At 52.8% G+C, this 16612-nt stretch overlaps 5 protein-coding genes across 5 annotated transcripts; 1 reads left to right on the top strand and 4 right to left on the bottom strand.

Moving 5' to 3' along the window:
- Positions 1 to 143: 143 nt before the first annotated feature.
- On the bottom strand, positions 144 to 1064 carry K452DRAFT_356810 (uncharacterized protein; the record flags this gene model as incomplete). The annotated part of the gene is made up of 1 exon (XM_033546076.1): positions 144 to 1064. Exon 1 carries the CDS (start codon positions 777 to 779, stop codon positions 144 to 146), a length of 636 nt encoding a protein of 211 aa, XP_033400393.1. The 5' UTR covers positions 780 to 1064.
- A 657-nt stretch (positions 1065 to 1721) lies between these two features.
- Positions 1722 to 4147, bottom strand: K452DRAFT_266697 (uncharacterized protein). The gene is made up of 7 exons (XM_033538803.1): positions 3764 to 4147; positions 3627 to 3708; positions 3431 to 3564; positions 3221 to 3380; positions 2354 to 3168; positions 2083 to 2296; positions 1722 to 2030 (listed from the first exon to the last, which is right to left on the bottom strand). The coding sequence occupies exons 1-7, from the start codon at positions 3897 to 3899 to the stop codon at positions 1859 to 1861; spliced, it is 1713 nt and encodes a 570-aa protein (XP_033400392.1). The 5' UTR covers positions 3900 to 4147; the 3' UTR covers positions 1722 to 1858.
- Positions 4148 to 4502: 355 nt separating this feature from the next.
- Positions 4503 to 7492, bottom strand: K452DRAFT_223123 (uncharacterized protein; the record flags this gene model as incomplete). Its single annotated transcript, XM_033536600.1, has 2 exons — positions 4503 to 5618; positions 5669 to 7492. 2 exons carry the CDS (start codon positions 7490 to 7492, stop codon positions 4503 to 4505), a joined length of 2940 nt encoding a protein of 979 aa, XP_033400391.1.
- A 2656-nt stretch (positions 7493 to 10148) lies between these two features.
- Positions 10149 to 11848, top strand: K452DRAFT_306466 (uncharacterized protein; the record flags this gene model as incomplete). Its single annotated transcript, XM_033542981.1, has 3 exons — positions 10149 to 10995; positions 11147 to 11265; positions 11315 to 11848. The coding sequence occupies 3 exons, from the start codon at positions 10149 to 10151 to the stop codon at positions 11846 to 11848; spliced, it is 1500 nt and encodes a 499-aa protein (XP_033400390.1).
- Positions 11849 to 12084: 236 nt separating this feature from the next.
- K452DRAFT_325182 (uncharacterized protein) lies at positions 12085 to 13245 on the bottom strand (the record flags this gene model as incomplete). The annotated part of the gene is made up of 2 exons (XM_033544761.1): positions 12085 to 12529; positions 12590 to 13245. The coding sequence occupies 2 exons, from the start codon at positions 13243 to 13245 to the stop codon at positions 12085 to 12087; spliced, it is 1101 nt and encodes a 366-aa protein (XP_033400389.1).
- Positions 13246 to 16612: the final 3367 nt, after the last annotated feature.

Below are 16612 nucleotides of genomic sequence, written 5' to 3'. Positions count from 1 at the left end.
TACCGACAAGTCACTCAAAAATTACGTCGTTTTCAATCCCGACGCCGTGCAGCAACCCATGAGGAAATACTCTAGAATGCAAGCAGTTTACTATTTATTGAATGTCTCCAGAACCCCTCTGCGGGAGTACTGGTTCCTGAAAGTTACCCGACACGCTTGATCCCACCCAAACGGCCATATCCTTCACCTTCTTCCTCAACCTTCTCCCACTCGCTGTCTGTGCTGCTCTCCGCGCCCTCCGCCGAGGCCTTTCTCCTCGTCAAAGCATCGTCGCTCGTGGGTGCAAGGCTGGGCTGTGCGCCCGTCGTCGTGCCCGCGCCTGCACTTGCGATGTTCGTTTGCGCCGGCGACGCATCGGCGCTAGCACTGCTATGAATGCTCTTCTTGAGATCCTCCGTCTCCGTCTCCGTGTCGTCGCCGGTGTCCATGCCCTCTCCCTCGCCGCCTTCCCTGCCCTCGGCGGCGCTAACCTTGGTGGCCACCGAGCTCTCGCCGTCCTTGCTCCGGCCGCTCTCTTTGCCTCGTCTTTCCCTGATCCTCTTCGCGGCCTCCTCCTTCTCGTTGGCGAGCCGGAGCTCGTTGGCAAACCAGTTGATAGCCCACCATAATCCGCCGCACAGGAATGAAAGTATGACGAAATGTATGCTGTACGTTGCGACCAAGAGGCCGAAGAGGGTGATCTGAAGGGCCGCGAAGCTGGCGTTTGTGGCGACGAGGAGGGTGGGGGTGGGCCCGGGGGTGAAGATGGAGTTCCAAAGATTCTCAAAGAATTGCGACATGGTGGGCGGTGATGCGGTCGCCGAACAAGGGTTGGTTCGCTGGCGCGTCTAAAAAGACGGTAAGGGATAGCGGGGAGGAGGTCCTGAGGCCGGGCTGCAGTATGTTGTGCTCGTTGCTGGTCCTTTCAGAGGGGGAGGAATGAGGGGCTTTGAGCTGGCTGTGACGACGATGCGCTGTTCGGCAACCTTGTCACCGTTGGTCCTTAGGGCTAGCGCAACACGACCTGCGCACACTCCGCAAGCAGTGTTCCTGCGCCGACTGGCGAAGGGGCGGCAGGCTGGAGCAGGACCAAGTCACAAGGTCAAGCAAGGATGGGCACGCGGCGGGGAATGGAGCTGATCTTTAATAAGCGAACGCGCTGCCTGCCGCGTGCCACTGCAACGACGCGTGCTGTGGTGAATTTATAGATCATGGGAGGCCGAAATCAGTCTGTCTCTCTCTCTCCCTTAATACAACTCGAATGAACTCCTGTCCGTCCGCCCGATATTCGGCGTTTGCTGTTCCATGGACATGGACTTTGTTACCCCGCACATGGACCTGAACGTTCATGGCCCCGGATAATTTGCTCACCCCTTCTGAATGTTTCTGCCCAACCCACGTGATAGCACCTGTAAACGTATATAAATCATTATGAAAGCACGGAGATATCTTATTTCTCCTGCACATTGTGAGATGCTTTTTATGTATTTTTCAATACCTTGTATCTTTTTCTTCTTCTTCCCTTTATATATTTGATAGCTACCAAGTATTTACTAGCTATAGAGTTATATGTAGCTAATTATAACTACCCCGGGGATGCTCGGCGGGCACAGTAGATTCCATGTCAAATACAATTGAGGGGTAGGCAGATCATCCGGGACCAACGTTCATTTGCAAGTTACTTACCAAACACTCAGCCCGCCCTTGTAAGGCACTTCACCACTATGCTTGATTTTAATTTTGACTTGTGATAATTATTCATTAAGAGCGTGTGTACATATATAGGCGTTACGTAGAAAATAGAAAGTCGTTCCAAGCGCATGCGTGAGACAATCATAGTCATCCGCGTCATCACTGTCATCTCGTTTCTCATCCCTCATCACACGGCCACCATCTTCTCCTCGTCGTCCGAGTTGTTGTCAAGGGGAACGCTCCTAATGATCTCGGCCTCGATCCTTAATCTTCTCGCTTCCTCCTCTTCGTTGCTGAAGTCCTTGAACACATGGTCCATCTGCTCGAGGGAGCGTCCGTTGGTCTCGGGGACAAAGAAGCTGGAGCTGAGTTAGAAAGCGTCGGTTTATACTGCTAAGCGACAACACTTACTATGTCCAAACAAGCGACAACAAACAGAACACGGCGAAGAACGTGTAAGCACCATATCCCGTGTTCTCAACGAGCGGAGGCGTAATGAGACCAATGATGAAGTTGTTGAGCCAGTTGGAGCACGTCGACAAAGAAACACCCTTGGCGCGGAGAGAGGACGGGAAAATTTCCGCAGGCATCGCCCAAGGCACGGGACCCCAGGAAGCGCCGAAAGCTGCAGTAAATGTAAGAACAAGACCCAAAAGCCCAATGGGAACTAAGAAGAACTTACCGAGCATGTAAACAAAGAGGAAGGCCACGCTGGCCCAACCCTCCGGCTTGTGAGCTGGCCAGTCCTTGTCAAATTTGCCCACGAGCACCGCAATGATCAAGTGAGCAATAAACATGACCAAGCTTCCTCCCAGCAAAAGGGGACGCCTGCCAACCTTGTCCATTGTCCAGATGGAAGAGGCTACGCCGACCAGCTGAGCAACGTTCAAAACGCCAGCGAGCACCAGCTGCATATCGTAATCCTGGCCCATGGTCTTGAACAGCGTCGGCGCGTAGTAAATCAGGGCGTTTATGCCAACGAACTGTTGGAAGAACATAAGACCCATTCCAACGTGGGTCCTCCTCCAGCATCCGCGCTTGAAGCAGTCTGCCCATGCAGCCAATTCGAGCTTAATACGGTCGAGCTTCGCCCTGCTACCGAACAGCTTCGGGTGCCTCTCCTGCTGGATCTCCTTCTGGAAGGCAACCTCGGCCCGAATGTCATACCACTCCTGCAAGACCCGGGAGTCGGAGGCAGGCAATTGTCGGAGCTTGGCCAGGTTCTTCAACGAATCCTCGTCGCGGCCCTTGGAGGCAAGCCATCTAGGAGAAAACGGCAGGAAGAGGATGCCAACGCCAAGAACAAGGCCGGGAACAATCTGAAGCAGAAACGGCAGGCGCCATGACCACTCTGAGCTGATAAACCGCGTGCCATATGTGATCCAGTATGCGATAACGATGCCGGTAACGATGCTGAACTCTTCCAGGACAAGAAGCGCGCCGCGGATTTCGGGGGGAGAGATTTCGGAGATGAACAGAGGCGCAACCATGGAAAGCCTGTACAGGGGATCAGTATGGAGCAAATAGAGAAGGCCATGGGGAGACAAACATGCCAATGCCAACACCGCCTATCAAGCGCGCCACCACAAGCATCGCATAATCTACGGCAGCAACCTGAAGCGCAGAGCCAACAGTAAAAACGCAGACGGCCATGACAATGCTGTACTTCCGGGAAAACTTGTCTGCGATCCATCCTTGGTTGAAAGCGCCTATCATAATCAGCTTCATCCACTTGTCGTGCCTAAATTGGCCATCATACCGATCAATGCCCCGAGTTCAATCATTGCGGTGAGCAATCCTTTCCAGAAACCTGCACCAGCCGCGCCATCCGCAACGCGAGAGAATCGGTCGAGGAATTGGGGCATGACGAGGATAACCGACACAACGCCCTGGCTGTAAGGAAGGAGATGTTATTATACGGGATTCGTTGAGTTGAGGGCCATTGGAATATTTACTCGTATCCGAAGAGCAAGCCGCCCAAGGCGGAGAAGGCGGCGCAAAGGGCGACATAATAGCAGGTGAAGAGGCCACGGAAACCTGCGAATAGAGGCGTTAGAGTACGGATTCGTCGAAAGAGAGCACAATTGCTCACCTGGCGGACCGTAGGCTTCCCTCCTCTCGAGGACGGGCCGATCGGTGTGGACAGCAATCTCCTTGTGAGGATGAGCCATGTTGTGCTGTTGCTGCTGTTGTTCCTCGGTCTTAGGGACGTCGTCAATCTTGTCCATAGTTCAAGGGGAGAAAACTTGGGCGCGATGGAAGAGAAAGGCGAGAGAGGGACCGGACACGCGGGCGACTGGGCTTCCGTGGCATCCTGCAGAAGAGCGGTCGTTTAAATTCTCGGGCGGGGCGTCGCGTGGCATAAGCTCCCCTGGCAGAGGCTAACGTCGGGTTCGGCACGAGGGCTAGAAGATTCTGGGTCAAGAGACTCAGGTTGAGATCTTTGCTGGAGGTGTCGAGCGACTCTGCGTGGTGCATTTCCCCGCGTTTTGAGTAATGTTGCACGCAGCGCTATGTTTCCCTGCCTGTTCGCGTCCCTTGAGCGCGTCCATTGGGCCACACTGGGGCTACCGGAAACCATATCGCGAGAGAGGCCTTGACCCTATCCGGCCACGTGGGCCGTGCTCGGGCTCACGCTCGGGCTCACCCTGGCCCACCTCGGGCCACTCGGGCGAAGAATGCGCCGTGGAATTAGGAAAGACTAGGTAGGTATTCAGCAATCCACCCAAGCTCCAATGCCCGCCTAACGCCTCCCGAAAAAACGAAAAATATATACCGTGCACAATATTCCGATATCGCCAATCGAAAGCAAACCCAAGGTACCTAGGTAATCATATCGGCATCATACCAATGCCCCCCGTTGCACCACCACCGCCGCCACCACCCCTCTTGGGCTTGAACTTGAATCCGTTGCCAGATTCGCGCTTCTTGCTCGTCGTCTTCTTCGTCACTCCACTATTGCTCCGTCCCTTACTGAACCCGCCCGAAGACCTGCGCGAATGTTTGCGAGAGAAGTTTTTGCTCGAGTTCCCAAACTTGCCCCGTTGATTCTTCGGAGATACTGCGCGAGCTTTTTGGGATGTGTGTGCGGCATCTTGCCATTGCTCAAACTTCGCGTTGAATGCCGTGACATCCGGATCATCTTCCTGTTGGAAGTATGAGCTACGCACATCCTGCGGCGATAGATCGAGGTCGAAATCATCGCCACCATCATTGCCGTCGTCATCATCGCTGATTTCGACAATCTCGCGATTCGGGTCCATTGGTGCCCTTTGACCGTCTTGTTCTTCCATCATGCTTGCGTAAAAGACCGAGGCTTTCTCAATCAACTTTAGGAAACGTTTGCCGTAATGCTTTACCATTTCCGCGTTGATGTTTGGGATGGCCAGCATGTCGTCAAGGCTCGCGGGGAAACTGATCGCCATCTCTCGCAGCATTGTGTCCGTGAATGGATGAGCACGAAGGTTTTTGGCCATCATGACATTTTCACACTCCCGTCTGGCCTCCCGCACGAAGTTCTCGACGACTTCCCGGTGTAACTCGGTAAGACCGTCCATCTTTTCGTCTATGGTGATTGGAGGGCCGAGCTTTTGGACCGTCGCCCTCTTTCGTTTGGACGTCGTTCGGATAGGCTCGAAGTCATCCGAGTCGTCGTCGGAGTTTTCCTCGCCATTGGCCACAAACTCATCGCTCTCATAGCCATTGGCGTGGAGAGCATCCTGATTGTCGAGCCTGTAGCTTTGAATCTTGCGTCTGCGTGCTGCAGCTTGTATCGGCGAGGAGACGTTGGTAGAAAGAGGAAGGCCACCGCAGGCGGCAGCCACACCGGTTTGAGCTTTCTTTTTCGGTGCAGCTTTGCCCTTTGTGCTTTTGCTATTAGGGGAGGCACGGACATGGATTATAAGTCGCCGTCTCCCAGAGCCAAACTCGTCGGCATATTTACCAGGCTGAAATGTGTCAGAGCTGTGAACAAGGTTTGACAATGAGGCACACTTACTTTAATATATTGAGATGCAAATCCGGCTCCGTTGAGGACGTTGTATTCTTTGAGAGCATCCTCGCTCACCAAGCGGTTGAATAGTCGTTCGGCCTCGCCGCGTTCTAGGTGAGACCCTGCCCTGTACTCATCTAGCGAATTATGATGGAGGTCCGTAATCTTTTTCGATTTGCCGCCTCGAAAGACATCAGCACAGTGCAGTATCGTGACCTGTTGCTCATGGATTTTTCGCACTAAGCTGATGGCTGCAATGGCATCCTCCGTGAAATCTCGAGGCTCGAAAGTGCTACTTGAATTGCAATTGTCGCAAGTGTTATTGCAATCCTCGGGCTTGAATTGCTCGTTGAAGTATGCAAGGACTTGAGCTCTTCTACAGTCGCTTTTGTTTTCGCAGTACTGGACCACGTTCCGAAGCATGGCGTATTGTCGATCTTTTTGCAGCTTCTCACCTTCTCCCTTGTCAATCATCCATTTGAGTGTGTTCGTGTCCTGGTAACCATAATAGAGAAAGCATCCGGACCGTTTTCCATCGCGTCCTGCGCGGCCAGTTTCCTGGTAATAGCCTTCCAGGCTCTTCGGAATGCTATGGTGGATGACAAAACGCACATCAGGCTTGTCGATACCCATGCCAAATGCAATTGTAGCAACGATGACATCGCATTTACCTGTTTGCCAAGACCTCTGGGTTTCTGAGCGCTCAGAAGGACTCATTCCAGCGTGGTAATGTTGAGCCTTGACGTTGAATCGTTGTTTCAGATTTTTCGCGATGAGCTCACATTTTTTACGAGAAAGACAGTACACGATGCCTGACTGTCCCGCATACTGACTGTTGATCGTCATGGCGATATCCTCAAGGACGTCGGTGCCTTTGCTTTTTTGTCGAATTTCGTAATAAAGATTTGGCCGGTTGAAGCTTTGAGCGAACACTTCGCAGCCTCTGATACCCAGATTGTGAATGGTGTCGACTTTGACGTTCTCAGTAGCCGTAGCAGTCAATGCCATGACAGGAACACCGACAAACTGCCTTCGGAGATTTCCCAGGAGCTTGTAGTCAGGTCGGAAATCATGACCCCATTGACTAACACAGTGTGCCTCGTCGATCACGATCCTGGCGAGGCGTTGACGTTGATGAAGCGCTTGCAATGCGCTGACCATAGTTGCGCTTTTGCTGAGCATTTCTGGGGCCACATAAAGCAACTGGATGAACTTCTCGACGTGTGATTCCCGCAATCCGTCCATGATGCAACGACGCTCAGTGGCGCTAGTTTCTCCATTGAATGACATAGCCTGAATCCTGAGATTCTTCATATGTGCGACCTGGTCTGTCATTAAACTCAAAAGCGGCGATATTACAACCGTCACGCCCCGAGTCTTGCCGGAGTATATGACAGATGGCAGTTGATAACATAGAGATTTCCCACCTCCCGTAGGCATGAGCACAAAGCAATCTTTGCCAGCCAGGGTGGCGTTGATGGCTTCGAGCTGGTTTGGACGAAAGCCTCGCAAGTGAAACCTATCTTTGAGGACCGCTTTGACGTCTCGGGACCATTGATACTGAGGATGAGCACTTGAAGCTGGTAGTCCTGATGCGATTGATGTTGCTGTCTTTTTGGGAACAGGTCTTTGCCGTTGCGCTAACCGGTTCCCAGTAGTTTCTTGGAAAACGTCGCGGGGTCCCTGGTTCCAGTTGAGTGTGTTGGTCTTTTCAAAGTTTTCAATGTCTTCGGCCACGTCCAACATCTCTTCGTCGTCGATATCGGAGTCATCAAAATCATCATCATCGGCTGCTTGCATGGGGGGTGTACCCATGTTCGTGCCGTACATTAGGGCTTGGTCATCTTCAAAGTCGACATCAAAATCGACTTCATCCAAACCAAAGTTTTCTTCTTTAGGAGGCTCAATAGAAAATGGCGGTGTTGGTATGCTTTGGGACTTTTTATTGTCCCGGGAGTTGAAGTATTGAGGGCTTGGAGCAGGTAGATCTGCGGCGTCCGTGTACGGAATCTTACGAATAGAGGGCTGCGATATGGCAATATGGTTTGGCACCGTGTTAGGGCTTTTTGATCGAATTTGAGTCTGTTGCACATATTGCGTCTGGTCCGTAGCATCCAAATCCGGTATTCGTAGTTTGGAGTCAACGTTCGTCGTGGATGTTGTCTGTGTTGAACGAACAACAACATCCGATCCGGCTGATTTTGGCTCCAACAACCGTGCAGATTGCCCAGAATCTACCAGTAACCCAACGATGCGGAGTAGTCGGACAATATCAACCTCTAGCTCTTTTTTCTCCTTGGTGGCGGCTCTTCCAAGGGCGCGGCACCGATCTTTGTCGGACTTGTCGAGGGCTACCATACTATCCTCGTAACTCATGATCAACCTCTTTCTTATCTCCGCCTGTTGTTGGCTGACTTTGTGAAATCTGATTTTTGTGTCGAGAAGTTCTTGAAGGGCTCGTGCATTCCGTTTGTGCTCATCTACACGTTCTTGAAGTTCAACCGAGTCTTCCTCGTACTCTAGTTCGTAGCTCACTAACATTGCAATGGACTCCTCGCGCTCTGCCATTGCAACATTAAGTAAACTTTCGATTGTATCATCCGGCCACTCCGAGAAGGCGGAAACGGCTTCTTGTTCGGAAGTACTGACAAGGGATGGCGATGCTTGCTGCGAGCCAGGGGTAGAGACAGTTAAGCTGCCATTAGTTTTCACAAGGCCAACATCTCGGGATGACGAGCCTAGGCGACCATGCACGATGGCATAGTTTAAACGACCGTCAGAGTTTTGCAGTGGTGGTGGTGGTGGTGGTGGTGCTGCTGCTGCTGGTGGCAAATCTTCCTTACACCCGTGCCATCGAAAGTCTTTAAACCCTTCCACGCGAGTTGTCGATGTTGCGCGTATGGGGCTCATATTCTGGGCTTGGTTTGGTGACTCGATAAATGGGTCGTCTAAAGGCGGACTACAGGCCTTCGGGCTGCCCAGGTCCTCTTCTTCGTCTTCGGAGTCCGCAACGAAGCGCATTTTGCTTGCAGGTGCCTTCACCGGGCTGCGCTTCCTTTCCCCGTACGAAACCCCGAAATTGTCCCAACGGACTTTCCTTGGCGAACGGTGCACGAGAGCAATTTCTGGTCCATCTGAAATCTCGGAGAGGACTCGGTTTAAAGGCTTTCGCTTCCCAGTAACTGGCCTGACCGGGCTCTCCAAGACGCGCTGCTGCTCTTCTCTTGCGGGTGTGCCAGTTATAGCAGACTGAGTACTGGACTCTCCTGACGTATGGCGAACGGTACTTCGGGAGGGGGAACCCCTACCTGCAACTGAGGAATACGGTGGGGGCGGGTCCTCGGGAGGCGGGCCCTCAAGGTCTTCAATTGGCACAAAATCGTTCACAGGTACCTCTGCGCGCCTTGACTGGATAGTGCGCCGTTGTTGTACTTGGTTGGCCTGAAGGTCGTCTCCAGATTCCGCGCTCTTTCGTTTCCTCGAGGTTGGTGCACGCGCATTTATGACAGGGCTAGAGTCAGTGCGGTCATCAGAATCACCCGTCATGTCTATAGCATCGACATCCGAATCATCTATGGATATGCCATTCAGTCGCGCATATTTGTCTTTGGCGCTGAACGTGGCGCGCGGGACGGGTGTCCTTGAAAATTCAGGTTGACGTATACCAGGCCTTGACAGAGGAGTTGGCGCTTCTGTCTTCTGCGGTGATCGGGGCGTCCTTGACGCACTACGAGACTGCTCCTGTACAACAAGCCGTGGTTTGGCAGCCGAACTAGGCGCCACCCTAAGTCTAGCCATATCCGCTGTCCCTAAGCCCGCAACACTGCTCGGGTTCCTCGATCCCGGAAGATTTGATGTATCTAGAGTCTGGAGAGGTGTGATTTTGGGAACGGCGGCAGGTAATGGAGTGTCCTGGTCTTGATTGGCATTTCGCGCGCGGGTATTGCGATGGAGATCAAGTTCGCCAGAGCTACCGAAGCCTGAGTCCGGCGGTTCGTCGTTAATGGGTAGCGCACTGTGTTGTGGCGGTGGCGGAACGAACGGTTTCGTAGTTAGCAGCCAAGAAATATGCGCTCTGAGATTGTTGTTGGTCATTTCAGCGGAGTGCCGCCAGGTGGATGGTTGATCATTCTTCGTCCATGGGTGAAGGGCGAGATGCGGTTGGCGTTTGGTGTGTTGTTTCTTAACCGGGCAGGCAGCGCTTGCTCCCCGTTGTCGCGTCTCGACGCGGTTGACAAGTACGCAGATCAGGGTGATATCCGTGCGTAAACACGGTCACGTGCGCGTTTAGCGCATTAGACTCATAAGCATAGCGGAAGGCGGGGAAGGACAACGACTCATCTTCTACCTTTGTCCTTTGTAGGACTCCTTCAGCTTGCGTGACTCTCCACGAAGTGAGCCTATCCGTTTTATCTTGCTGAAAGTGGACGGTACGTCGCAGGAACCGGTTGCCCGGCCAAACGACCAAAACTTTGTTTGATTCGCCATGACGATTGGAGATCACGACCCACCAGCGGGCGCCGTGGTGCCTTTCGGCTACGACGAAACTATTCCAGAAGCCGTTCTTCCTACTCAACAGGCATTAAGGCATGCGAGGACAGCACTACTGGAATCACTGCCCGATAAAGGACTTGGCTACGTGAAAACCTCCCACCACCTTTTCGAAGACATTGTTCCAGGTGTCAATGCTGCCAGCAGATCTCCGAACTTTTATGGATTTGTCACTGGTGGTTCTACACCAGCAGCCTCTCTTGCAGATAACCTCGTTACTTTGCACGATCAGAACGTACAAGTCCACCTACCAAATGAGACGGTCGCTACCGACGTGGAAGACCATGCGCACAAGCTTCTTTGTGACTTACTCCACCTCGATCCATCTGCATGGCTTCACCGAACATTTACGACCGGCGCGACGGCTAGTAACGTTTTAGGACTGGCCTGCGGAAGAGAGCATGTAATTGCGGATGCTGCCCGCAGGAGATTCTCGGCAGCCGTGAGTGTTGGCGAATTAGGACTATTACGTGCTATGCGTGCAGCTGGACTTGAGGATGTTCAAATCTTGACCACAGTACCGCATTCCTCTCTCAGTAAAGCAGCCAGCATACTCGGACTTGGTCGAGCGTGTGTGAAACTCGTGGGTGACGACCACAAGCCCCATGACTTCGATATGGCCAAACTGGAAGAGGCCTTGAAAGACCAAAAACTCGCATCAATCGTGGCAATTTCTTGTGCCGAGGTCAACACTGGATTTTTCGCGACCGAAAGTTTTGAAGAAATGAAAAAGATAAGGGAGCTGTGTGATAGATACGGTGCCTGGATACATGTTGATGCAGGTGAGCATTTCAATCCACTATGTCCATGGACTTTCATTAAATGCACATGTTTCCGGATGTTTTTGGTTTTCTCATTGGTCTCACTCCGTCTGATTTCTCCTTATGTCTGCATCGTATTCTTTCTTAACCGCGTGCCGCTAACGACAGCTAGCGTTCGGACTCCTTGGCCGAGTATTGACGAAACCCGAGTTTTCAAAGCTCAAGAATTGTACAGAAGGAATTGAACTTGCTGATTCAATTACTGGAGATGGCCACAAACTCCTCAATGTTGTTCGTATCTCCATTGCGACATTTACTGTTGATTGACTAACAAACCCAGCCATATGATTGCGGCTTCTTTCTCAGCCGACATCTGCCACTTGGACAACAAGTATTCCAAAACCCCAATGCAGCATACCTCAATGTTGCCGGATCCGACGCGAGCTCCATACCGTCTCCTTTGAATATCGGTATCGAGAATTCGCGTCGTTTCCGCGCACTGCCCGTATACGCCACCCTTGCAGCGTATGGCCGGGATGGCTATCGCGACATGCTCGAGCGACAGATCACCTTGGCCCGAGGCATTGCGAGTCTAATATTGGCTCATGATGCCTACGAACTTCTCCCAAAGTCATCTAAGCCACACGATGATATCCTGGAGGACATATATATTATTGTTCTTTTCAGAGCGAATGACGAGCAAATCAACAATGACCTTGTCCGCCGAATCAATACAACAAGGAAAATATACGTCTCTGGAACCTCCTGGGACGGCGCACCTGCTTGTCGCTTCGCCATTTCGAACTGGGGAGTTGACGTTCAAAGAGACCTGCGAATCATCCACGAAGTCCTGGACCTTGTCAGACAGGGCTAGCAGAATCCTTGTATGATACCCACAAGTTCGTCCGGCTCACATGTTTCGTGTTTATCTCACATCACACATCACAAACAAAAGTGGGTATGACAAGTAGAGACAATGTCTTATATTGCACTTTTTCATGTAACTAGCGCCGTCTAGAACAGCTCCGAAAGTCAACCATGTCTTTTCATCTCCCTATTCCCATTCCCATTTCCCTCCTATTCATACAAGCAATATTTTACAAACCCCACTTAGTTCTTAGCAGGAGGCGTGCCAGCGGCATCAGGAGCGTCGCCGCCGCCCATGCTGGGGCTGTCAGGGTTGGTGTAGCCACCGCCAGAGGCGTAGATGGCAGCGGGGGTGACGGTTTGGTTGGCGGTGCTGTCAATGCCGACGGAGATCCAGGAGAAGATGCCGTCAGCGACCGAGTCGCCGAGCAGGACGTACTCGACGACGGGGTCGATGGTGTCGGCCTCACCGGAGAGGATCGAGTCCTCGGAGTTCTTGGTCCAGTCCTGGGTGTTGGTGCTGTAGGGCTCGAACTGCTCAACCTCTTCGAGCAGGTCCTGGTCGAAGAAGAGCTGGCCGACGTGGGCGGCGGTGGTGCCGCCGGTGATGGTGCCGTTGGGGAGGTGCGACCAGGTGCCCTTGCTGTGGGCGACGATGTGGATGTGGTTGGCACGGGAGACGTAGTGGCTGTTGTGTGCGGGTTAGCAGGAGCTTCAAGAGTCAGGGTGTTATGAAGGAGAGACGTACCCAGGAACGATGGAGATGAACTGCAGGACACCGTCGTCGTCGGTAGCTTGGATGCCGCGCAGGAACGTCCTGTCGAGGTTCGCGGTGTCGGAAGAGTCGCCGTTACCGTTGGCGTTGATGCCCGAGTAGACGCCGGTGGCGTTGCAGTGCCAGAAGTCCATGGCGACCTGGGGGAGGGGCTCGCAGGTGTTGGTGTCGATGACCTGGATGTCGAGGTAGAGGGGCACGCCCAACTGCGTCTCGGTGATGTTCTGACGGAAGTACTCGCCCGTGACGTAGTAGGGGCCCTGGGTGGCCTCGGGGGCGAGGATGCAAGAGCTGTTGCCGGAGAAGAGGACGCTGGGGTCGACGTTGGGCGTGATGCCCTCCTGCTCCGAGTGGTGCGTCGTGTTGAGGACGGTGTCGAGGTCACGCTGGACCAGCGTGCGCTTGCGCAGCTGCTGATGCATGGCGTGGCGGCGGGCAATCATCTTCTCCTCGGTGCCGCGGGCCTTGAGCTTCTCCGAGCAGTGCTCGAGAGAGCGCCTCTCGGCCTTGGAGAAGTAGGCGGCGCGCTCCATGGCCTCAGCCTTGTGGTCATGGCCGGGGTGGGCGACGACCGTGGAGGCCGCGAGAAGGGAGAGCACAGTGGCGCCCAAGGTCTGGAAGTTAACCATGGTGAATGAACGACTTTGAAGGTTGGTTCAAGAGAAGGCAGAAGGCAATGAGAAGCAAGAAGACTGTTGTTTTGGGGGAACTCAGAATGACGGCCAATCGAAGGACTATTATTTATATGAACAGCGGTTCGCAGCTACTACCAGCCTGGACTAACTATATTGCAGTATTTATCATCACAGCGATGATCTTTCCAACTTGCAAATGATCGGGGAGCTGGACAGGGGACCACGTCAGCTTGGTCCATGTTTGCGGCGAAAAGCATAGTGAGTAGGCCATGGCCGTTGGGTATGGGGAGGGAGCCCTGTGGGTAGTTGGACGCAAAGCCGTCTGGCCCCGGCGGAGCGGAACTCAAACGGGATATTGAAACAAGAGTTTAGCACCACGCGGAGACACCTTATGGCCTTGTGCTTGCATCAACGCCAAGAGTTTACTATCGATGGCAACGCGGGGGGCTCCTTGACCTGCTAACAGTGAGTAATCCATGTCTCTGATAGGTCCATGCAAGCAGGGACGATGGCAATCGTCCACGCGGCTCCTAGACGTTTCTAGATGCTGCGCAGGGCTCTGCCCAGCTCACCTAGAAGGGCGTCGTCATCCTGTCTTGGTCTGATGCTCTACAGGCATTGCCAAGACAAGAAGTTGCTAGAGGAGTGAAACACGCGTAGGTGTTGAGGCGTCGTCATGGCCATTGAGAGGGCAGCAATTGGATGAAGATTGCTGGGATAGTGTGCTCTGACGCTCATCCGGCACTTCGGCAGCAGTTTGGCTTCGTCCTGCGAGACACGGCCCAACGCAAGCTCGATGCGTGTCGAAGAGGCGTAGCTCGAGGCCGGTCGAGGCGAGTGGGGATGACGAGGCGAAGTGGCTTTAAACACCGAGCTCCGGATGCCAAGCGACAGAGCGTCGTCGCAATGGGTGGAGACGGGTTAAGGGCCACTTAGTATCGACGCTGCGAGATTGCAGTCGTCGCAGAGGTACCTATGTACAATATCGTAGTAAAGAGTCGACAGAGGTGAGGTTGGAATACGTTGGACGGGTTCGTACTCGGCTCGCGTTTCCACCAACACGTGGTACGTACCTAGCGCCGACTTCATGTGGTCCCTCTGCTTCTTCTCAGTTCCCTTGCTCATGCCAGCAGGAGAAGAAGAAAAAAAAGGGGAAAGGAGTTCAGACTAGCTCCTGCGAGCTACCATACTCTAGGCCAGGCAATGCCCATCTTTACTGACCGCCCTCCACAATACCGCCGTGCACCCGGGTGTCCTTCTTAGGTAAGAATCGTAGCAACTTCGAACGTCTAAAGGAGATCGTTCCGCCATAAGCTCCGAGGTTAAATGGGTTGCGGTGACGCTTTGGCCGTCATGATCGTTCAGGCCGAGTGTCGTGTTTTCGTTTGTGTCCGATTCATTGTTCTTCACTTTGGTCACGGAGACGACTTCGCCCTCTCCTCATGCCCCATTTCACGAACTAGCAGCAACTTCAAACGTCTACAGGAGTCAATTCCGTTGCACGTTCAACGTTCATCGATTCCCCGCGACGTGTGTTAACGGATGGTCACCTGCAGTGTCATCACGATATCATTTTCCGCACAACACGCTCGACATCGTGGATCACCAAGAACGCTTGTTACCTGAAGGAGATGGATCCATCGTTATGCTGGCCTTTCATAGGCTGGAACAGTGTTCCCTTGACCCTGAACCCTTTATTGTTGCATCGTGCACACTGGATATGCAAATGCTGGCAATCCTTGCGCATACTCACGTTGCTCAAAAGTTCCGGGCCTCGAGTGGTCATATTTACAATCAAAGCGGAATCACAAGTATCAACAGAGTACAAGAAGATCAATGGCATATGTTGTGAGCCATCCAGCGTTATGCACTTCATTCGGTCTACCTAACATAGGAACTTTTGCGATTACGAGCACAGACAGGTCCAATATGAACATTTGATAGGAGTACTCTAGGAGAAAAGCACATCTTGTTTACGACTAAAGGTAAATCAGGTTCTACGGTACGCCAGTGGTAAAGGGTTCAACAAATCAGATTGCGAGGCAGCATCACAATTGTCTACTATTTCATCTTATTGGAGGACCATAAACATTCCGTCGACAAGAGGACCTCCACTAACAGAATAGCTACAACAACGCAAAAGAAACATCGAACGTCTGAAGGAGGCGGCTCCGCGGCATCGTCTGTATTTTCAAGCTAATTTTTTTAACTCGAGAGCTGTGTGGGAAATAGATTACCACATGACTCACCTCAAAGGTCAAGGCCTACCTACTATGTCTACTTATGTAACGTCCTAAACCCACATGCCGAAAATACAAGGGCATTACCACATTTTTAATGCTGATTTGTTGCCATGGTCAGGCTAACGGCTCTAGAGAACACGCTTAATCACTCTATGTTGACCTGTGGTAAACGTATCAAATAGTCATTGACGGAAACTGACAGAACACTACACATGTAAATGTGCCATGTCTGCCACGAAATACATCCTCGGTGGTGAGAAATGCACATCTTTTTGCTCGGAAGCTCAGCCATCATTCTGACAGAGGGTAGGGCCATGGCATACCATGAATCCAGACGCACAGACAGCCCAATACATGAACAGGCAGCAACATCGAACGTCTGAAGGAGCAGTCTCCGCACACGGGATAACCATGTAGGCCTATGGGACAAGATGCCGAAACCCGAAACAACGAAGGATTGGACGGCCACAGTGGCCGTTGATCTTCAGATTTGTTACAGCATTAGCTCTCAAGCATAGCTACGCTTTGAGTGCAGCGCTAAAGGCAACATTGAACGTCTGAAAGGAGGAGTCTCCGTTGTGTCGATCTTTTTGTCGAAGCCGGGTAATTGTCCCGTCCTCTCAGGATGCGTGCCAGTTGCAATATCCGTTGACAAAGGCCCGGGACTTGCTCAACGGCGGCCCAGCCGTCTGGTGCAGTCCAATTGCGGAAGCATTCATACACCACCATCCAGCGTTTGCAGGGAGACGGCTGTGACGGGCAGCGGATATTGGGGGGGGCAGCACAAGGGTGCGAGGTTAACATGTCATCCTGACCAGGCTGGGACAGGGGGTGTTCATCGGAGACCAGGCCGTATGTACGAGTACGGCGTGGGACCAGGACGATATCTGCATGCATACGGTGAGGAACAGCGGCATGGCCCGTTTGAAGGAACGGACTCCGGCCCGCGTGGGTCCTATCTGTCCATGTCGCGTCGACGGCGCAAGTGATTGGCTCTCGTCGCCGGGGTTGATAACAACATCGAACGTCTGAAGGAGCGGTCTCCGCGAGGAGGAAGGGGGCGCGCATGGAATTGCCTGGTCTGAGCGTGCGGAGTGCGCTCCGTCGTCGTGTATGTG

This window comes from Aplosporella prunicola (genome assembly GCF_010093885.1).
Source record: "Aplosporella prunicola CBS 121167 unplaced genomic scaffold K452scaffold_6, whole genome shotgun sequence".
Classification (NCBI taxonomy): Eukaryota; Fungi; Ascomycota; class Dothideomycetes; order Botryosphaeriales; family Aplosporellaceae; genus Aplosporella; species Aplosporella prunicola.
Note: the sequence above shows the minus strand (reverse complement) of the source record. Positions and strands in the feature narration are given on the sequence as shown.